This window comes from Dipodomys merriami, unplaced genomic scaffold (assembly GCF_024711535.1).
Source record: "Dipodomys merriami isolate MVZ:Mamm:240054 unplaced genomic scaffold, mDipMer1.0.p SCAF_1, whole genome shotgun sequence".
Lineage (NCBI taxonomy): Eukaryota > Metazoa > Chordata > Mammalia > Rodentia > Heteromyidae > Dipodomys > Dipodomys merriami.
In genome coordinates, this window is record NW_027202270.1 from 131,875,408 (window position 1) to 131,898,288 (window position 22,881).

At 41.7% G+C, this 22,881-nt stretch overlaps 1 protein-coding gene across 1 annotated transcript in view; it reads right to left on the reverse strand.

The window, feature by feature from the left end:
- Positions 1-22,881, reverse strand: part of Exd2 (exonuclease 3'-5' domain containing 2) — a 35,714-nt gene that overhangs the window by 4,809 nt on the left and 8,024 nt on the right. Inside the window, exons 2-5 of the mRNA XM_070031392.1 lie at positions 17,290-17,698; positions 8,949-9,205; positions 6,760-6,886; positions 1,781-2,112 (exon numbers count right to left, since the gene is read on the reverse strand). Of these exons, the coding sequence (XP_069887493.1) occupies positions 1,781-2,112; positions 6,760-6,886; positions 8,949-9,205; positions 17,290-17,652 (1,079 nt within the window). The 5' untranslated portion in view covers positions 17,653-17,698. The remainder of the gene's footprint in view (positions 1-1,780; positions 2,113-6,759; positions 6,887-8,948; positions 9,206-17,289; positions 17,699-22,881) is intronic.

Sequence of the window (22,881 nt, forward strand, 5' to 3'; positions counted from 1 at the left end):
TAGAGACAGACATACCAGATTAGAAAAATCCATGAAATAGCGGGGCGCTGGTGGCTCACGCCTGTAATCCTAGCTACTCAGGAGGCTGAGATCTGAGGATCGCAGTTCAAAGCCAGCCCGGGCAGGAGAGACCGTGAGACTCCTATCTCCAATAAACCACCAGAAAACCAGAAGTGGCGCGGTAGCTCAAGTGGTAGAGCGCTCGCCTTGAGCTGAAGAGCTGAGGGACAGTGCCCAGGCCCAGAGTTCAAGCCCCACGACTGACAGAAAAAAAAAATCCATGAAATCTTTGTCTCCAATTAGTTTACCAGAAAACTGGATGTGAAGCTGTGGCTCAAAGTGGTAGAGCATTAGCTGAAAGTGAAAAAGAGTTCAAGCCCCTCAACACTCACTCACTCTCTCTCTTTCTCTCTCTCTCTCTCTCTCTCTCTCTCACACACACACACACACACACACACATACATACACACACACACACACACACACACACACACACACACACACACAAAACAAGAAAAAGAAAAGAAAAACCCAACAGGGTAACAAACAGCTAGGAAGCATAGAAATGAACTAGTTGATGCTGCCAATTTTTATACTTATGAACTAGAACATTAAGGAATGAGTTGGGTAGTATTTATATAGCTCTGCGGTAGACACAAATAGGAACAGAGCAACAAAATAAACTTGTATCACTAGATTAAATAAAGCAAACTAAAACTTTTAAAGTTCAAGATAAAGTACTGAGGGCCATATGGATTTACTTCTGGCTTACAAGCAATACTTCTTTCAATTTAATTATGCACTTTCTAAAGGCACCTTGCTAAAAGGATCAAACTTCCACTCCCAAGTACTTACTAGTCAGCCTCCTATAACAAATATGTAAGTTGTACAAGAAAATCCTCATTGGCTAGAGAAAAACATTGGCTTAGAGCTGAGTAGCATTCTGAATAAAAAAGAAATCTGATTTCTTCTGAAAAACATAAGGTACTTCATGTTGTTTTCATGCTATTCTGAAGCAACCAAGGAATAATACTTATACCTCTGTTTGCAAGTGAAAAAATTACAGGTCAAGGAGCAGGTGACAAAGCTAGGCTAAGCTCTCCTCACTTCCATTTTAATTGTCAAAGAGAAAAGTTAAACTGAGAAAGAAGAAAAATAGACAAAATAAAGGAGATTTCAAATGTCCCTAAGAGCCAGGCGCTGGTGGCTCATGCTACTCAGGAGGCTGAGATCTGAGGATCATGGTTGAAAGCCAGACAGGAAAGTCCATGAGACTCTTATCTCCAATAAACCATCAGAAAACCGAAAGTGGTGCTGTGGCTCAAGTAGTAAAACACTCAACCTTGAGTGGAAGAGCTCAGGGAACACACACAGGCCCAGAGTTCAAGCCCTTCCACCACCAACAAAACAAATGAAATCAAATGATCTTAAAGGCAGGGAGGGGCTGGGAAGGTGGCTCAGTGATAGAGTGCTTCCTTGCATGCATGAGGCCCTGGGTTTCTCAGCAGCACATAAAAAAAGCCAGAAGTGGCGCTGTGGCTCAAGTGGTAGAGCACTAGCCTTGAGCTGAAGAGCTGAGGGACAGTGCCCAGGCCAAGAGTTAGGTCCCACGTCCAGAAAAAAACCCCCAACCCCAAACCCAAACCCAAAAAACAGATCCTAAAGGCAAGGAAATTAAGGATAACTCCTGAGGATCTCCACTATCCGACCCAAACTGTATCCATGAGCCATTGTAGAGCTGGGCCCCTGACTCTTCATTATCAGAGAACTACTCAGTTACCTGGCAGAATAGCCCACTCCCAGGGGCTTTCTTTTGTGCTTCCTGGGGTCTCTCCACTGGTGGTTTCCTGGCACCATTTCATCAGTCTTAGACTTTTTATTTCTTGGCTTCTGCTGAAACTCTGTTGTTTCCCCATTAACTTCTTCTCCTAATCTGCTAAATGCTTTGCTTCGAAATGGGACGTCTACCATATTCTGGCATTTCTCCAAGACATTTTTCCAACTGATACAGTCACTGTTTCCTTCTACTGGTGAATTCCTGGAGAAAGGGTATCCAAGAAGATGGAGAAAGAGAGCCACTGAGATCTGGGCATCTCTGGCAGCATAAGTTACCTAAAAAGAAAAGTCAGAGATCAGGGGGATATGAAAGAAAAGCCAGAGATAGCAACTTCAAAAGTCAGTCATAAAAATATACACAATGTTTAGGATCATAACGAAAAATACATAATAACTGAGGTACTATGTAATTCTTTAAAAATTCCTTTTTCTCCCACAGTTTTTATTATCATCAATTGTAATTGTATAAGGGGGTTTCAGTGTGACACGTCCATATATGCATACAACATACCCTGATCAGATTAGGACTGGAAGGAACACAACTAGCAGGGTACCAGTGGCTCATGCCTATAATACCTTTCAGGAAATGAGATCTGAGAAGCTTGGTTCAGAGCCAGTCTGGGCAGACAAATAGGCAAGACTCCTATCTCCAAATAACCAGAAGAAAATGAGAAGTTGAGGTATAAAAAAAAGTGCCAGCTGCAAGTAAAAAAGCTGAGCAAGCAAGCGTGCAAGGCCCTGAGTTCTAGCTCTAGTACCAGCATAAAAAAGAAAAGGAGAGGGAGGAAGAAGAGGAACATACCTGAACTTAAACTGAAATAATTTCCCCTAAGGTCAGGAACATCCACTCTCTCCACTCTTGTTTAATATGGTACTAGAATTCCTAGCCTGAGCAATAAGACAGAAGAAATAAAAGGAATTCAAATAGGGAAAGACATCAAGTTATCCCTATTTGCAGATATAGACTTTTGCCAAATAACTTCTAAAACTGATCATTTCCTTTAGAAATGTAGCAGGATACAAAAATCAATACTCAAAACTTAGTAGCCTTTCTATCTACCAACAATAAACAGGTTGAGAAAGAAATCTGGGAAATAATCTCATTTACAGTAGCCTCAGAAACAATAAAATACCTACATATTAACTAAGAAACTGACAGACATCTACAAGAAAAACTGCAAAATCTTGAAAGAAATTGAAGAAGATAGCAGAAGATGGAAAGAATTTCCATGTTCATGGATTGGCAGAAATGACATTGTAAAACTGAGCATACTGTCCAAGGCAATCTACAGATTCAACGCAATACCTTATCAAAATCCCATTATCATTCCTCACAGAATTAGAAAAAAAAATCAATCAAAAAATTCATATGTAGGCACAAAAGATCCCAAACAGAAAAAGCAACTCTAAGTAAAAAGAGCACTGCTGAGGGGCCATAACACCAAGCTCTGATCACTACAGAGCCCTAACAACAGCCCAGAGAAACAAAACAGCTCGGTATTTGAAGAAAAATGTAACCTAGGCAGAAAGCAACCCCAAAGAAAGTAACCCAAAAGACCACGCGGACTTGTCAAGTAGAAGAAAAAGATTTATTGCCAGCAGAGCTGACAAGGAAGGGAGAAAATGGCGCGATGGAGCTCCTTGGAGGCCCCTTTTATATCTTTGGGGGCAGGAAGTGGGCGGTGCCTGCCTCACCTACTGCGCAGGTGCTACCATGGAGGGTGGAGAATAGGTCTGCCAGGTGGGCGTTTCCTTACAGTACTGGCACAAAAACAAACCAGAAGGTCAATGGAACAGAGTAGAACAAAACTACACAGCTACAGCCAGATAATATTTGACAAAGGAGCCCCAAACAACCAGTGTCTAAAACAAAAGACAGCCTCTTCCACAAATAATGATAAGAAAACTGGCTATCCGCACCGCATGCAGGGCGCTGGTGGCTCACGCCTGTAACCTAGCTACTCAGGAGGCTGAGATCTGAGGATCATAGTTCAAAACCAGCCAGGGCAGGAAAGTCGGTGAAGCTCTTATCTCCGGTAAATCGGAAGTGGTGTTGTGGTAGAGCGCTAGCCTTGAACTGAAGAGCTGAGGGACAGACAGTGCCCAGGCCCAGAGTTCAAGCCCCAGGACCAACAAAAAGAAAAGAAAAAGAGGAAAAGAAAAAGAAAACTGGTTATCTACATGCAGGGGACTAAAACTGGACCCCTATCTCTCAACTCAATACAAATATCAACTCCAAGTGGATCAATGCACTCAAAATAAAATCTGAAACTTTAAACCTGCTCCAGGAAAACATAGGGAAACTCTGGAAGCTATAGTCTCAGGTAAACATTTTTTGTTTTTTGGTCAGTTGTGGGTGCTGTCCCTGAGCTTTTTCACTCAAGGCTAGTGCTCTACCACTTTGAAGCCACAGTGCCACTTCTGGTTTTCTGATGTTTAGTTGGAGATAAGAGTCTCACAGACTTTCATGACTGGGCTGGCACTGAACTATGATCCTCAGATCTCAGTCTCCTGAGGAGCTAGGATTACAGGCATGAGCCATCAGCAGCAGGTGGCACACAAGTAAGTATTTCTGAACAGAACTACAGTTGCTCAGAGCACAGGAGCAGGAAATGGCAAGAAGGACTGTACCAAATTAAAGAGTTTTTGCAGGGCAAAATAAACAGTTGCCAGCCAGTGGCCCACATCTATAATCATAGCTACTCAGGAGGCTGAGATCTGAAGATCAAGATTAAAAGCCACCCTTGACAGGAAAATCTGTGAGACTCTTATATCCAATTAACCACCAGAAAACAGGAAGCAGCGCTACAGCTGGAAGTGCTCAGGTAGAACTCGAGGCTTGAGTGAAAAAGCTTAGGGACAGTGCTCAGGCAAAGTTCAAGTCCCACAACCAAGTTCAAGTCCCACGACTGACAAAAAAAAAAAAAAAGAAGAAGAAAAGAAAAACAGTTGCCAGAACCAAGAGACAACCTACAGAGTGTAAGAAAATCTTTGTCAGCTATTCAACAGATAAAGGATTAATATTCAGAACATACAAAGAACTCAAAAAATTAAAACAGCAAGAGAATAAAAAACACAATAAGTGGGAAGCAAACTAAACAGTTATTTATTACAAGAAGAAACACAAATGTCTAACAGATAAAAGCTGTTTCTATTGTTGCTTAGCTATAAATAATGTCAATATAAGTTCTGGATGCTGTCCTGATAAAAAAATGATTTACCTCTATTGGGAAGATGTAGTAAAGGTACTTTAAAGAATACTAAGTCATATCTTCCAGAGTTAGAAGTCAAAAGACCTAAGAAGATCAAGGATTAGAGAATAAGGCAGAAAAATGATTACTTCTCATAAGGGTGTGTGTGTGTATGTATGCACGGCCTCTGAGCTTTTTTTGTTCAAAGCTATCATTCTACCACTTACAGCTTTTTTTTTTTTTTTTTTTTTTTTTTGGTGGTTAAACGGAAATTAGCTCACACCTGTAATCCTAGCTACTCAGGAGGCTGAAATCTGAGGATTGTGGTTCAAAGCCAGCCAGGGCAGAAAAGTCCCCATGAGACTTTTAACTCCAATTAACCACTTAAAAACTGGGAGTGGAGCTATGTATGGCTCAAAGTGACAGAGGGCTAGCCTTGAGCAAAAGAGCTCAGGGACAGCACCCAGGCCCCGAGTTCAAGCCCCACAATGAACAACAACAACAAAAAAGTCTCAAGGACTTTCCTGCTCAGGCTAGCTTTGAACTGTGATCCTCAGATGTCAGCCTCCTGATTAGCAAGGATTATAGGCACGAGACACTGGTATTTGGCTTATAATCTTTTTTTTTTGTCAGTCGTGGGGCTTGAACTCTGTGCCTGAGTGCTGTCCCTTAGCTCTTCAGCTCAAGGCTAGTGCTCTACCACTTGAGCTATAGCACCACTTCCGGTTTTCTGGTCGTTTATTGGAGATAAGAGTTTCACGCACTTTCCTGCCGGGGCTAGCTTTAAACCTCAATCCTCAGATCTCAGCTTCCTGAGTGGCTAAGATTACAGGCGTGAGCCACCGGTGCCAGGCTTATAATAAGTTTTATAACACTATAAGGTGTTTATTTGTTTCATGGGAAGGTACCTTTTAGGTTATTTACTTGTTATCTTTAAGTAGTTGTACAAATAAGTTTCCATTTAATAAAGCAGTTTAGTAATATAATACATCTTGATCAATGTCATCCTTTTCTGGATTCTCATCCATCCTTCCCCTTCCCTTATTCTTCTTAATTTTGTAGGATGTACATTGAATTCTTGACTGTATTCTCGCCCTCTTCTGCTCTTTGGCTACCCCTTTCCTCTAGACCCATTTTTGAGACAGGGTCACACTATGTAGACTAAGTTAGCTTTGAACTCAAGATTCTCTTCTCCACCTCCCAAGTGCTGGGACTACAAGTGTGAGGTACCATACCCAACACTGTTAGTTTTTAACTTAAGCGTTAGTATTCATAAATAAATTCTATTTTCTGAAATGCCTGAAATGATAAATGCTCAAAATATGAAATATAAGACTCTAATCTTTATTTAAATAACATAAACATTTTCTTGAGTATCATCAGTCAGTAAGTCTAAAGTATTTCTACCTAATACTTACATTTTAAGATCAGAATTGTTTTTTGTTCTTGTGTGGTTTTTGGCCAGTCCTGGGGCTTGAACTCAGGGCCTGGGCACTGTCCCTGAGCTTCTTTTTGCTTAAGGCTAGCACTCTACCACCCTAAGCCACAGCACCACTTCCATCTTTTTCTGTTTATGTGGTACTGAGGAATTGAACCCTGGGCTTCATGCATGCTAGGCAAGCACTCTACCACTAAGCCACACTCCCAGTCCTGAAGATTAGAATTAAAAAAAAAAACCAATTATACTTCAGAGGCAACAACTCAATTCTTCAGCTGGTCAAATAAGAAGTACCTGCTCTTCTGTAAGACTCTCAGCATCCCAGTTGCTACAACGAAGTAGAAGGGACTTGTCAAGAGGAAAGTTCAAAATAGTCTCAGCAAGTGATTTCAGGCTAAGCCCATTACAGAGGAAATTGTTTCTACAATAAACAAAACCATGTATCAAAAATAGGCAAATGATACACACAGGAAAAAAATCTCTAAATAGCCAATAAATAGAGGACAACCATAGACATCAAGGAAAATAATTTATTATCTATCAGATTTCAAAGTTGTTTTTGTGTGTGCTGGTAATGAGGTTTGAACTCTGTGCCTCTTGATCTGAGTCTTTCACTCGCACCTGAACTCATCTGTTTGAGCCATGCCTCCAGGTCTAGCTTTTTGCTAGTTAACTGGAGGTAAATAAAGTCTCTTGGATTTGTCTGCCTGAACTGACTTCAAAACATGATTCTTGTATCTCAGCCTCCTGAAAGGTTAGGATTATAGGCATGAGCAACTGGTGTCCAGCTGCAAAAGTTTTTAACAGTATCTATTGTCAATGGAACAAGAAGAATCAGCCAGTCTCATCTAAAATGTGTGAGCTGTATATTTTTATAATCTTTATAAAAACCAGTAATAAATAGCAAGCAAAAGTTTGAACATGAAATTTCTCTAATTCAGCAATTCTGCTCCTAGAAAGTTTATTCTAAGCACATAGGTCCATAAAAAGATCTTCAATGGGGCTGGGAAGATGGCTCAGTGATAGAGCACTTGCCTTGCATGCATGAGGCCCTGGGTTTGATTCCTCAGCACCACATAAGCAAAAAAGAAAAAAGCCGGAAGTGGCACTGTGGCTCAAGTGGTAGAGCGCTAGCCTTGAGCTGAAGAGCTGAGGGACAGTGCCCAGGCTCAGAGTTCAGGCCCTACGACCGGACCCAAAATAAAAAAAAAAAAAAAGATCTTCACTGCATCACTATTTATAGTAGGAAAGACTTGTAAGCAACCTAACTACTCTTCAATAGTTCTCATGTCTTACTTTTTAAATTTGAAAAACATTAAAGACTATTTTTGTTGTGGAGGCTAAAATACAAAAATAAATGTCTTTCTGGTCTTCAAAACTTCTAATTAAAATTACTATTGGGTTGCAAAAAAGTTAATATGTCCTGATTGGAGTCTCCAATCAAGATATAGACATGACATGAAGAATACATGAGGGGCTGGGAAGGTGGCTCAGTGGTAGAGCGCTTGCCTTGCATGCCTGAGGCCCTGGGTTCGATTCCTCAGCACCACATAAGCAAAAAGAAAAAAACCGGAAGTGGCGCTGTGGCTCAAGTGGTAGAGCACTAGCCTTGAGCTGAAGGGCTCAGGGACAGCGCCCAGGCCCAGAGTTCAGGCCCCACGACCGGACCCAAAAAAAAAGAATACATGAGTATGGGAAAGCAGCACCAACTTCTCACTTACCAAGGGAATCAGGAGTCACAGAGCTACAAGCCTGGAGGTCCTTGTCAGTATTATAACAGTAATCCCTCAAGAAATGCAGGAACCCAAATCACTTTGATGATGAAGAAAAGGAAGTCTTGCTGGGTATCAGTGGCTCATGCTTATAATCCTAGTTACACAGGAGGCTAAGATCTGAGGAACATGGTTCAAAGCCAGCCTGGCAGGAAAGGCTATGAGACTTTTATATCTCCAATTAACTACCAGAAAGCCTGAAGTGGTGCTTCAAAGAGGTAGTACGTTAGCTTTGATCAAAAGAGCTCAGGGATAACGTCCAAGCCCAAGTTCAAGACCCAAGACTAAAAGAAGAAAAGACAAATTATAACTAAAATGCCTTCAGAACTTGAAATATCTCCTAACAAACTGAATATGCCTTTTCTCAAGCTTCTGGGTTTCTAAAGAATTTTAGGTATTTCAGTATTGATTCCCAGAAATCTACAGATTTTTTTTTTTTTTTTTTGGATCCGGTCATGGGGCCTGAACTCTGGGCCTGGGCGCTGTCCCTCAGCTCTTCAGCTCAAGGCTAGTGCTCTACCACTTGAGCCACAGCGCCACTTCCTGCTTTTTTTTCTTTTTGCTTATGTGGTGCTGAGGAATCGAACCCAGGGCCTCATGCATGCAAGGCAAGCACTCTACCACTAAGCCACCTTCCCAGCCCAATCTACAGATCTTGTGAAGATGTTTACCCCACAGCTACAGGAATCCCAGCATTTATACAAACCATACCCCTGCCGTATGGCTAGATACCGGAGGTCCAGGCACCCCCTAGCCATGAGGCCATAATCCTGCAGAAGTTTGCTGGCATCTTCTGAACATCCCACTCCAACTTTTAAAATGGTGCTATCTGCCAAAAGGTCCAGTAACGTTCTTGGTAGTGGTTTGCTTCCACAGATCAGTTTGGGCAAGCGAACCAAGACACAAAGGCCACTTGGGGAGGCCATTTGTAGGAGAGAGAGAGGATTGGCTTTGCCTTCCAGGTTCACCTGCAACAGAACAAGATAAATCACAATTCACAACCTTGCCTGGCAACAAGTGTAAGAGGAAACTGTGGCAAAAAAAAAAAAAAAAAAAAAAGTAGTAGTCCATCCAGCACATCCCAAAGAAAACAGCAGACTAGATTTTGAGTACTGTAACAGGATAGTGAGCCTGGACAAACCTTCCCAAGGGCCCAACTCCAGAGCTGGCAAATGTGAGCATTCCATAGAGGCCAGCTGACACAGAGGAGCTCTGAGCCACACATTTGCAGTCAGATGAGATGCGCTAATTTTTAAAGGCTAAGGGAAAAAAAGAGCTAAACAAAGTGCCAAATGGCAACACATTCTTGATTATCCAGACTGTCAAACATACATGCCAATAATTCTACTCATTTACCTCATCGGCACTGCCTCAGGAGCTGAGTGTTTTAAAGAGCTGGGAAACCCAGACCTGCAAGTAAGAAGTAGCCGCCAATACAACAAATCATGGCAGCACAACGTGCTTTCTCAGCATTTTCTAGTCACAAATAGTGCTCACAGAAGAAAATTAAGGGAGGAGAAAAAAAAAGGATGTTGAACATAAGTGGGGATCTTTATATCTAAAGAGAGAAAATAATAGGCTGGGAAGGTGGCTCAGTGGTAGAGCGCTTGCCTTGCATGCATGAGGTCCTGAGTTCGATTCCTCAGCACCACATAAGCAAAAAAGAAAAAAGCCAGAAGTGGCACTGTGGCTCAAGTGGTAGAGCGCTAGCCTTGAGCTGAAGAGTTGAGGGACAGCGCCCAGGCCCAGAGTTCAGGCCCCATGACCAGACCCCCGCCCCCAAAAGCCAGCAATGATGCTATGGCTCAAGTGCTAGCCTTGAGCAAAAGCAGCTCAGGGACAGTGCCCAGGCCCTGACAAGCCCCAGAACTGGCAAAAAAAAATAAAATAAATAATTATACACAGTGGAAGGTAATTTTATATAATTTTTTAATACAACTGCATTTTAACTGCAGCTCATCATGTGGAATCAGGTGTGGAATTTTCTACTTGTGGCATCATGTCAGCACTGAACAAAACTCAAATTTTGGAGCATTTCACTTTTTGGATTATCGGACCAAGGGTATTCAATCTATAAATCTATAACTCTCGACTTCTACTTTTATATAGATTGTATCAACATATACTAATTTTTCAGAGGCATTTCGTGGCATTTTTTTGGGGGGGGGGTCCGGTCGTGGGGCCCGAACTCTGGGCCTGGGCGCTGTCCCTACTTGAGCCACAGTGCCACTTCCGGCTTTTTTCTTTTTGCTTATGTGGTGCTGAGGAATCAAACCCAGGGCCTCAGAGGCATGCAAGGCAAGCGCTCTACCACTGAGCCATCTTTCCCAGCCCCTCGTGGCATTTTTATATTTGCATACAAAGTACCCTACTCAAACTCATCCCTTACATTACTCTCCTTCATCCTCTTCTCCTTCTTAAATTCCAATTTCAGCAGGTTTCACCATTTTGTTTTCATACATGCATATGCAGTACTTCATCCTTCCTCTTGGACCTTCTGTCTCATACTAGTACCCGCTCCCAAAAAGCCAATAAGGTTTGTTGTTGTTGTTGTTGTTTGCATGTTGCTTTTTGTTTTGTTTTGTTTCTGTTAGTAATGGGGCTTAAACTCAGGACCTGGGAGCTGTCCCTAAGATTTTTCACTCAAGGTTAGCACTCTACCATTTTGAGCTATAGCTCCACTTCTAGTTTTTTGGTGGCTAATTAGAAATGAGTCTCAAAGACTTTTTTTTTCCTTTTTTTTTTTTTTTTGCCAGAGCTGTCTTTAAACCACTATCCTAAGATCTCAGCCTCATGAGTAGCTAAGATTACAGGCATGAGCCACCAATGCCTGGCTCAAAAAGCCTGTCTTACACTTCTGCCATTTAGTTTTTCCTTAATGTACATTAATTCCAAATGGGTTTTACCATGGTATTTCACACATTCATATATTATATTAATCAATGTCCTCAATTGCTCTCTTTCTTTGTCCCCATACCTTCCACTGTACATCAGTTTTTAGTGAGATTCCTTATGCTATCTGTATATATAGATACAATGTGTTTTGACATTATTCATCTTCCATCATTCTCTTTCCCTCTTCCCCCCAAATGGTCCAAGTTTTTATCAAACATATAAATACATACATATATGTGTGTGTTTAAGTATTGTATGTCCATGTAGATGTATATATTTTAGGTCTAGATTCCACAAATGGGTGAAAAAATGGTATTTGGCTTTTTGAGTTTAGCTTTATATCACTAAACATGATGGTCCTCCAGTTCTATCTATGTTCCTACAAATGATATAATTTCATTTTTATTTACAGCTAAGTAATATTCTTTCCTTATCCACTCATCAGCTGTCAGGTACCGTAGCTAACTCCACTTAGGCTACTGTGACCAGTGCTGTGATGAACACAGGTGTGTAGGTATTGCTCTTGGATACTGGCTTACACTGCTATGGGTATATGCCACAAGTGTAACTTCTAATATGCAGCACCCCTAATTTGGCACAGTGCTTACTTGTAAACTCTTTTGTTGTTGTTGTTTTGGGGGGTTGTTTTGTTTTTTTGTCGGTCATGGGCTTGAACTCTAGGCCTGGGTGCTGTCCCTCAGCTCTTCAGCTCAAGGTGAGCACTCTACCACTTGAGCCACAGTACCACTTCCCATTTTCTGGTGGTTAATTGGATATGACTTGGACTTTCTTGCTTGGGCTGGCTTTGAACCACAATTCTCAGATCTCAGCCTCCTGAGTAGCTAGGATTATAGGCATGAGCCACCAGTGAGTGCCCAGTTTTGTAAACTCTTAAGGGTGGATCCTTCTGAACATCTTTACAGTCAGGTCTCATTGTCTAAAATGCATTAAATAAACATACAGATAAGGGAAGGAGAAGGATTGGGATTGGGGGGGAGGGGGGAGGCTGGGAAGGAATGTGAAGGGTAAACAAAGGAGGAGGCTGCAATGCTTGGTAAGAAATGTACGCATTATCCTGCCCATGTAATTGTAACCCCTCTGTACAGTATGTTCACAGATAAAATAAAATTAAAAAAAAAACATACAGATAAAATGAGATCTCCCCATTTCCAGCCTAGGGCCTCAAACATGCTATGCAAGCACCCTACCACTAAGCTATATCCCCCAGCCCATACATTGCATTTAAGATTTTTTTATTAACATATCTTTGTTGTACAAGGCAGGTTTCATTGTAACATTTCTACACACACATACAGGTACCCCATCAACCTCACTCCTTCTATAGTGACTTACATCACCTAGGATTAGGTAACTGTACTCATTCCATGATGCTCACACAACAACAAAATTGTCTAATGAACCATTTCTTAGAATATAGCCTGGGCTGGGAAGGTGACTCAGTAGTAGAATGCTTGCCTTGCAAGCATGAGACCCTAGGTTCAATTCCTCAGCACCACATAAGCAGAAAAAAGGTACAAGTGGTGCTGTGGCTCAAGTGGTAGAGTGCTAGCCTTGAGCTAAAGAGCTGAGGGACAGTGTCTAGGCCCAGAGTTTAGGCCCCACAACCCACAAAAAAAAAAAGAATAAAACCTCATGGCTAAGTGATACATGACTGTGTTTATGGATATTTATAAATCACATATATGCATACCTTTTTGTACTAGGAATTGAACCCAGAACACTTTACCATTGCTTCCTGCACACAAAAGTAACAATTTTAAGCGAATGATATAATCAACAATTATAGATAAAACTGCTAAGCCGGACGCCAGTGGCTCACACCTGTAATCCTAGCTACTCAGGAGGCTGAGATCAGAGGATCATGGTTCAAAGCCAGCCCGGGCAGGAAAGTCTGTGAGACTCTTATCTCCAATAAAAACCACTAGAAAACTGGAAGTGGCATTGTAGCTCAAGTGGTAGAGCGCTCGCCTTGAGCTGGAGAGCTGAGAGACAGTGCTCAGGCCCAGAGTCCAAGCCCCACAACTGACAAAAATAAAACAAAACAAAACTTCCAACACTATTCTGCTTCAGTGATTAATTTCAAGAACACTGGGTAGTGAGCCAATGGATCATTCATTTTAATTTAAGTATTCTTAAAAATTGAGAGCTGAGGGCTAAGAATGTGGCTTGGTGGTAGTGTGCTTGCCTAGTATGCATGAAGCACTGGGTTCGATTCCTCAGTACCAAATAAACAGAGAAGGCTGAAAGTGGTGCTGTAGCTCAAATGGTGGAGTGTTAACCTTGAGCAAAAGAAGTTCAGAGCACTGGAATCCAATACAGTGACAACAGGGGTTATACCATGGGGGAAGAACAAAAGAAACAAACAAAAAAATCACATAGTACATTATAAGTACATGTCCTGCATCATGTATATACATTTTTCTAATTTGAGGAGGGGAAGGGAAATAACAAAATGCTAAAATAAGGATACAGGATGACCCATTGTAACAATGAGATGTACAAGACACAATGTTAAAATGAACTTTACAACTTTGCATTGGGGTGGGGGGGAGGAGAGGAGTTGGGAAGGTGGGAAGGAAAGGGATGATAGGGGAAAAACAAAGGAGCAGGTAACAATGCTCCATAGGAAATGGACTCATTACCTTACTCCTGTAACTGTAACCCCTCTGTACAGTATCTTTACAATAAAAAATATGTATTTAAAAAAAAAAAGAAGCTCAGGGACAGTATCCAGGCTCTCAGCTCAAGCCCCAGGACTGGCAAAAAATAAAATGAAATTGAGAGCTGAGGACAAGATGGGTAGTGGCTTAGACCTATAATACTAGCTACCTAGGAGGATCATGGTTTGAGATCAGCCGGGGCAAAAAGTTCTCAAAACTCCATCTCAACCAATACCTGGGTGTCCTGTCATCCTATCTACATCAAAAGTGTAAATAGGAAGATTGAGGTCCAGGCTTGTCTGGGTAAAAATATAAGATCCAATTTGAAAAATAACTACAGCACAAAGGGCTAAAGGCATGGCTCAAGTGGTATAAGTGTCTGCCTAACAAGCATGAGGCCCAGAGTCAAACCCCAGTTACCAACAAGAAAAATCAAACTGGGCTGGGAAGGTGGCTCAGTGGTAAAGCACTTGCCTTGCATGCCTGAGGCCCTGGGTTTGATTCCTCAGCACCACATAAGCAAAAAGAAAAAAGCCGAAAGTGGCGCTGTGGCTCAGGTGGTAGAGTGCTAAGCCTTGAGCTGAAGAGCTGAGGAACAGCGCCCAGGCCCAGAGTTCAGGCCCCACGACTGGACCCCCCCTCCCCCCCCAAAAAAAAAAAAAAGAAAAAAAGAAAAATCAAACTGATACCTGATCTCTGGCATGACCCATGATTCCTTGAACAACCCCACGATGGCAGCAGAGAGTAAAGACATGAGACCATCTTCCGGGCTGAAACAGGTTAACTAATGAACATCCTTATTCTCAGTCTGTGCAGTTTACAAATTTAACTTTTTTTTTTTTTTTTTTGCCAAGAATGAGATTTCCTGGTCAAGTGACAGAATGTATGTCCAGTGTGGTTGTAGAAATAATAAGATGGGAAAAGAATAAAGGGGACATAATCAGGGACTTAGAGAGATGTCAGTCTGAGTGTTAAGTCCTTCAGAACATATAATTATGATACCTGGATTTTATTCCAACAGTGGGAACTTTTTCTCTACCACGGGCCATTTTGATATTTTTCCCCCCCAGGATTTTTTTTTTGTGTGAACATACTATACAGAGGGGTTACAATTACATGGGCAAGATAATGAGTACATTTCTTATCAAGCATTGCAGCTTCCTCCTTTGTTTACCCTTCACATCCCTTCCCAGCCTCCCCCCCTCCCCCACCTAATCCTCCCCTCATTTTGATATTTATAACATCATTCCAAGGCCATATGAAATTATCAATATAGGTAGATAGGCCACAGGCAACCAACAAAAAACATAGTTGAGCCAGGCTCTGTAATTCTAGCTTACTCAGGAGGCTGATGTGTGAGGACTGAGGTTCAAAGCCAGCCTGAGCAGAAAAATCCGTGAAACTCTTATTTTCAATTAACCACCAGAAAACTAGAAGTAGAGATGTGGCTCAAAGTTGTAGAGTGCTAGCCTTGAGTGAAAGAGCTCAGGGACAGTGGTCAGGCCCTGAATTCAAGCCCCATGATCGACCAAAAACAAAGAAAGAAAAAGAAAAAACACATGTGTATCAGGCATGGGTGGCTCACACCTGTAATCCTAGCTACTCAGGATGCTGAGATCTGACGACTGAAATTTAAAACTAGCCCAGGCAGGATATCAGGTCTACAATTTTGGGGGGGGGAGAATGAGAGGGGGGCTGGTAGGAAGGAGGGGCATGACTTTCACTTAACTCAATCTTAGCCCAGGCTTATCTTGAACTCATCACCTTGTTGATTAGCAACGTGTGTCACTAAGACTGTTCTACTTCAATCATTATTACACCAATTATCTGTACCTGTCAATAGGCATGTAGTTATGCAGATAGCCTACTAAAAAAACCACACAGGAGTCAGGCAAGTCCATAGACACTTTTGTTTTTCTTTTCAGACAGGGTCTCATTAGGGAGCCCAGGATGGTCTGGAACCCAAAATTCTCATCTCAGTCTCTTAAATACTAGAGTTACTAGGTATATACCACTAAGCCCAGTGTCAAAAAAGTACTTAACATCTCCATCTGTGCTTCCAGAAGAGAGACAATAATGGCTCCTAAAACATGTCAGGATTCCCATTTTGTAGATGTTATTTGTCCATCACTATAATCACCACGGGTAACTCAGCGGAGACTGGAAACTCATACCTTTATCTGGCAGTATGCTATGTTATAACTACTTCTTTGAATTTATATATAGTGGACCATAAGAGAAATTTAACATAACTTCTTATGTCCTTCTGCAAAATCATTTGATACATGATGGGACACATTTGCTTCTCCTTGGACACCTTTGGCCTCTCTGCCTATATTGATAATTTTGTATGGCCTGGGAACCATCTAAACCTGCTGGTTAGAAACATTAGCTTCATTGTTTAGCAAATGACTAAAGTTGTTTTGTTTTGTTTTCTCTTAATGCAGGTACTGGGGCTTGAACTCAGGGTCTCTCACTCAGTTGCTAGGCTTTTTAACTCAAGGCTGACATTCTACCAATTGATCCACACCTCCATTTCCAGCTTTTTGCTGGTTAATTACAGATAAGAATCTCACACTTTTCTGCCCAACCTGGCTTTGAACCTCAACCCTCAGCCTCCTAAAAAGCTAGGATTACAGGCATGATCCACCAGCACTCAGCTTAAAACTTTTATTTTTATTTTTTTCCTATCTGTAAATCGTATTTCCCTACCAAGATATTGGGAAATTGAACGGGATGACACAAACAAAACAGCAGTGTCTACCTTAAATAACACTTCAAATATTTGCTGTTACCTTTTACGTTCTAATTTGAATAATTCCCATTTAACTAGCTTCTCCATGGCATCTTTATGAAAGGCTATTTATTTTTCTTTTGTTTTATTTTTTGTCGGTCCTGGGGCTTGAACTCTGGGCCTGGGCTCTGTCCCTCAGCTCTTCAGCTCAAGCCCAGTGTTCTACCACTTGAGCCGCTTTTTCTGCTTACATGGTACTGAGTAATCAAACCCAGGGCCTCATGCATGCAAGTCAAGCATTCTACCACTGAGCCACCTTTCCAGCCCCGAAAGGCTATTTATTTTAAGTATTAATAGGAACTAGTGTTTAGTGAGTGTTTGCTACATGTTAAAATTGTGCCAAAGCCTTTATAGAGAGTCATGTGCTTGAATCCTTAGAAAGTCACTGTAGATTAGCACCATTACATTCCTATCACAAACACCCAAACTGAGACACAGAGGCTAAAAGCTGTCCAAGTTCACAGAATGAGGGGTGAAGTTGGAACTCAGTGAAGTCTAGCTGACTCCAATATGCATGGCTGTTAAGTGTTCTCTGCCCTGAAAATGGCTATGGCTTTGTCTGCTAAAATTAATTTTAAAAAGCAGAAAAGAACAAGCTAATTCTACTTGCATTTCCTTCTCTACTTGATGATCCATGGCCCCTACTCAGGAATTCTTTTTTAATCTTTACTTTTTAACTTACCCACTCACAGTCGAATCCAAGTACTGGAAAATCTTCTAATTCACTCCTAAGCAAGGGTTCAACTTGATCCCACTCTGCCTCCTGAGACACAGTCACCACCTTTGCCTGGAGGATCTTTTCCTCCCACGAGGCTCTGGAGGGTCTCTGGACACCAGGAGATAGCTGGTTCTCTCTGGGAGGGGAGTGCTCACTCCCTCCTGCCACTGGCTGTGGCTGTGGCTGTGGCAGCGGCTGTGGCTGTGGCTGGGCCACCTGGTTCACCTTACTCCTCCTGCGCTGGAGTCCTTTCCACAGGACAAACCCCCCCACTGCTATTCCCAGAAGGGTGGTCGCTGTCAAGGCTACCAAGTTCTGTCTAGACATCTTCAATTTCTGACTGCTTCAGAAAGCATTTCACTAATCCTTGGAGCTGAAAAACAAATGGCAAAAATATATTAAGGTACAGAATATAAAGCTATGTGTAAATAAGCTTTCCCTAAATACTTTCACTTATAATCTCTGAGCCCACAAACTAAAACAATTGCTGCAAATTTCCACATGAAACAAATATTTTATTGTTTTCATGTTTGTACTTTCAAATTCCATCTTCATCCCTGCCTCCCCTGCCATCCAGCAGCTGTCTAGGGGTCTCTTAATGATATATACACTATCAATCAAAACTGAATATACAATTAAATCCCCAATAGATACAAAAGAGACAAACTACACATTATTCAGTAGCGCCAATATTCATTTTCAATATTCAGAGTGTGTGTGTGTGTGTGTGTGTGTGTGTGTGTGTGTGTGTGTGTGAATCATGGGGCTTGAACTCAGGGTCTGGGCACTATCCTTAAGCTTTTGCACTCAAGTCTAGCCCTCCACCATTTGAGCCACCACTCTACTTCCAAAGTTGTTTTGTTTTTCTGATCTCTAATAAAGAGATAAGAGTCTCATGGACTCTTCTGACTGGGCTGGCTTTGAACTGTGATCCGAGGATCTCCTGAGTAGGTGGTGGCATGAGATACCAGCACCTGGCAGCACCACTATCATTATTATCATTATGATTTGTGGTACTGCAGTTGAACTCAGGGCCTTATCACTTGTTAGGCAAGTGTTTACTTGAGCTCTATCTTCAGCCTTTGAGTTTTATTTTTTTAAATAAAGCCTTTACTGATACCAGTTGTGTTAAATGTGCTAAATCTTAACTATCACATTTTTCCCCACTTTTTTTAATTCGTATCAAGTAGTTAGTTGTACAAGGGGGTTTCCTTCTGACACGTCCATGTGAGCATACAGTGTACCATGGTTGGAGTCACCACCATGAAAACATTTTCAATAGGCTAAAGGGACTTAGAGGAACACACAAGATCTAGAAGAGCTGAAGGTCTAGAGTATGGCCTGTCCAGCCAACAGGCCTCTGTAATACAGGATGTTGAGGGTAACGCTGAGGGAGCTGGCAGGAACTAGAAGTGGTTCGGAGGCACTTAACCCAGGTGAGGGAAAAGCACAATCAGGTAAGAGGATAGTCATTTCAATTCATTGATTCATCATTGCTACTGCATACAGTAAGCCTGCCTTATTCACAGCCTTAGCATATATATATATTTTTTAAGCAAGCATAGTCAGAAAGTAATGTTTAAAAATAAAAAAATTCAAAAACAAGCTGGGCACTGGTGGCTTATACCTGTAATCCTAGCCACTCAGGAGGCTGAGATCTGCGGATTGCAGTTCAAAGCCAGGCCAGGCCAGAAAGTCTATGAAAATCTTATCTCCAGAAAATCAGAAGTGGTATTGTGGCTCAAGTAGTAGAGCATTTGCCTTGTGCTGAAGAGTTGAGGGACAGTGCCCAGGCCCAGAGTTCAAGTCCCACAACTGACAAAATAAATAAATAAATAAAAATAAATAAAACATTTCGCTGGGTACCAGTGGCTCATGCCTGTAATCCTAGCTACTCAGATGGCTGAGATCTGAGGATCGAAGTTCAAAGCCAGTCCAGGCAGGAAAGTCCATGAGACTCTTATCTCCAATTGACCACCAGAAAACCCGAAGTGGTGCTGTGTCTCAAGTGGTAGAGCACTTGCCTTGAGCTGAAGAGCGTAGGGACAGTGTCTAAGCCCAGAGTTCAAGCCCCACAACTGACCAAAGACAAAAAATTTTTTCAACAACAAAAATGTTAAATTCCTGCACATGCTCAGTTGATGCAGATACTGTCAGTCATATTCTCAGTTGTACTTATATTCTCCCCATTTTATTAGCATCAATTAGTTGCAGAAGGAGACTTCCATTTGGCATGTCCATATAGTTGTCTCTTGATCAGACTCACCCCTCTATCACTCTTTCTTCTACTTCCCATCACCTCCCCTCTTCCCAAGCCAACCTCAAGCTTCATGTTCCATTTTCTATATATACATAAAGCATTTTGACCATATTCACCCTCCTCTACCCACAACACTCACCCTCTATGCTCCCACTAGGACACCCCCCCCAAGCTAAACAGGATCTGTTTTATATTCCTATACTTCAGGAGGGTTGTGTGTGTGTGTGTGTGTCTGTGTCTGTGTGTCTATGTGTACGCTAATTGTTCAAAGAAATTTCACTGTGGAACTTAACACATGCATATACAATGCTTTGATCAGATTGACACCCTACTGTCACTTTCTCCATCTCCTATTATTCAACAGCTTTCAGTGAGTTTCCTTTGCCATTTTAATTCATAGATGTGAATTTCCATCTTAGATTGCTGATTTATTAGTGAACTTAACAGTTGAGTCACAACGTCACTTTCAGCTTTTTGCTGTTCAACTAGGGATAAGAGTCTCACAGACTTTCTTTGCTGGGTTGGCTTTGAATTGTCATCCTAAACTCACAGCCCCTTAAGTAACTAGGACTGAAGGCATGAATCACCAGTGCCCAGCTAGGGTATTTGCATTTTAAACCTTTCATCTCCTATCAGTCTAATAAAAGTTTTGCTTCTTGATTTAAAAAAGATCTTGTCAGGCATTGTACAGTACACCTGTCATCCCAGTAGTTGGGAGGTGGAGGCAGGAGGATCCCAAGTTAAAAGCCAGTTTCTGGGCTGCACGGCAAGATACTATCTCAAAAGCACCAAAGGTTGAGGACTGAAGGTGTAGCTTACTGGCAAAGTAATGCCTGAGTATGATCCCCAATACCATAAACAGACAGACAGACAGTCAGATATCAATCTTAACCACAAGTAAATTGGAGAAGAAATTGTTTCACTCTTCTGGAAAGTGTGGGCAGTGAAGAGTGGGGAAAATGGGCTTGAATAAATAGCATCCTGTGGTCCCAGAAGCCTGTGGTTCTCCATAGAAACCAATTTAGTTACTGTAGGAGAAAGCAGGGGAGTACAGAAAAGGAAGGTGGAATGAGAAAAAGCAAAGAGGGTGGCACTCAGAGAGACTTCTAAGATGCCTGAAGCTCTAAGCTGCAAGTCACAGGGCCAGGCAATCTGCAACAGTCCTTTTAAACTACCTTAGAATGTATGGGTCTCTCACATAACTTTTGTTACCTCCACTGAGAGTGAACAAGTGCAAATTACCATTTATGTATTAAGTCTTTAAAACAACAGCAGGAAGAGTGACAAGAAATAGTATATGTCACTTGGCCAGTGGCAGGGACAATGCCAAGAGCAGTCACTCTGTACAAGATAAGCAGCCAGGTATGGTCAGACAATGGGCATGTTCACAAGAGCTGGAAGATCTGAATTGTACATGAAATGTTGCCAGGTTTAAGTGTTAGCAGTTTAGGAGCTGGGAAGGTGGCTCAGTGGTAGAGTGCTTGCCTTGCATGCATGAGGCCCTAGGTTCGATTCCTCAGTACCACATAAGCAGAAAAAGCCAGAAGTGGCACTATGGCTCAAGCAGTAAGGCACTGGCCTTGAGCTGAAGAGCTGAGGGACAGTACCCAGGCCCAGAGTGCAGGCCCCATGACTGGCAAAAAAAAAAAAAGTTAGCAGTTTATAGTTTCTTAAAATACTGTGCCAGTCCAACAAAAAAACCTCAAGGTGCGGGGCTTCCCATCTGTGGGCTCTGGCCTAAAATCTAGACAGCCAAAAGACAGCAATCTGCTTCTCTGCCTATATGCCCTATCTTCTGACAGCATCAGAGGCATCTACTGAATGTGTTTTGTCACATCTGAAACTTTCAACAACAAATCTGAACAATTTCACCTTTATAATGATCCTGCATTATAATCATGTACACAGTGATAGCTACTGGAGAGGAAAAATGGAAAACCAACAATTATTACCATAAAAACGACAAGCAGTGGCATAATAGTGATGTGGTTATAAAAAGGTCTGCTTTATTCTAGAAGCTGTGCTAAGTAACTCCTATGTACTTTTTCCAGCATTCTTACTGGAAGAGGAAAACAGGCATAATGAGATTAAGTAACTTGCATAAAGAGACATCTGGCTAAAACAATTTGAGAAGATATAAAAAGCCTTCTTTATTCCACTCTAAACAACATAAATTCCAGAATAAGCTGGGGGCAAAGCTCAAGGAGTAAGTGTCTACTTAGTGAAGCCTAGGATTCAAATCCTAGTACCACCAAGAGACAAAAACTAAAGATAAAAATGCAGCTGGGGATGTGGCTCTATGGTAAAGTGCTTGTCTAGCATATGTGAGGCCCTGACTTCAAACCTAACACCACACACAAATACATACATAAATACATACATGAATCTTAATTCAACACAAAGTTAAACTGGCAAAGAAAAGGAAAGAAATGAAATAAATCATGGTCAGGCGCTGGTGGTTCATGCCTGTAATCCTAGCTTCTCAGGAGGCTGAGATCTGAGGATCATAATTCAAAGCCAGCCTGGGCAGGAAAGTCCATGAGACTTTTATCTTCAATTAACTTCCAGAAAACCGGAAGTAGTGCTGTGGCTCAAGTGGTAGAGAGCTTACCTTGAGCTGAAGCGCTCAGTGACAGCGCCCAAGCACAGAGTTCAAGGCCTACGACCACCATCAACAACAAAAAAAATGAAATCATGATTCCAGTACAATCATGAGATATTAAAAATGAGGAAGGAACACACAGAACTCATAGCAGGCATAGGACTGGGCTACATCACCAATGCGAAAACAGAAGTCTAAGCTAAGGCCCTGAACATTCTGGAACTCTCTCTATGAACAGGTACCCCAAAGTATTTACACAGTGTCCATAAGCCACCTCCCCGAGGCAGAGAGTATGAACAGAGCCTCTTATGAGAGGAAAGACCCTCAAGTCTACAGTTGGGACAGGTACAGAGTCCAAATTTATATGATCCTCACAAAACAAGATATCGGAGTCAAGAGACTAAATTAGAAGTTATTTCAAACTGGTGAACCCTATTGGAACCAGGCAGTTATGATGACAGAATTGGTACAGTGCCTGATTAGCAAGTATAAGACCCGAAGTTCAGTACAATATAGATAAAGAGAGAGAGAGAGAGAGAAAAAGAGAGAGAGGGATATATATATATATATATATATATATATATATATATATATATATATATATATAGTACAGCACAGAGAAATATGTAAGACTTCTATAGAAGGCCAGTTCCTACAAAGAAAGTCTACAAATGAATTCAAACTAGCATAGAGA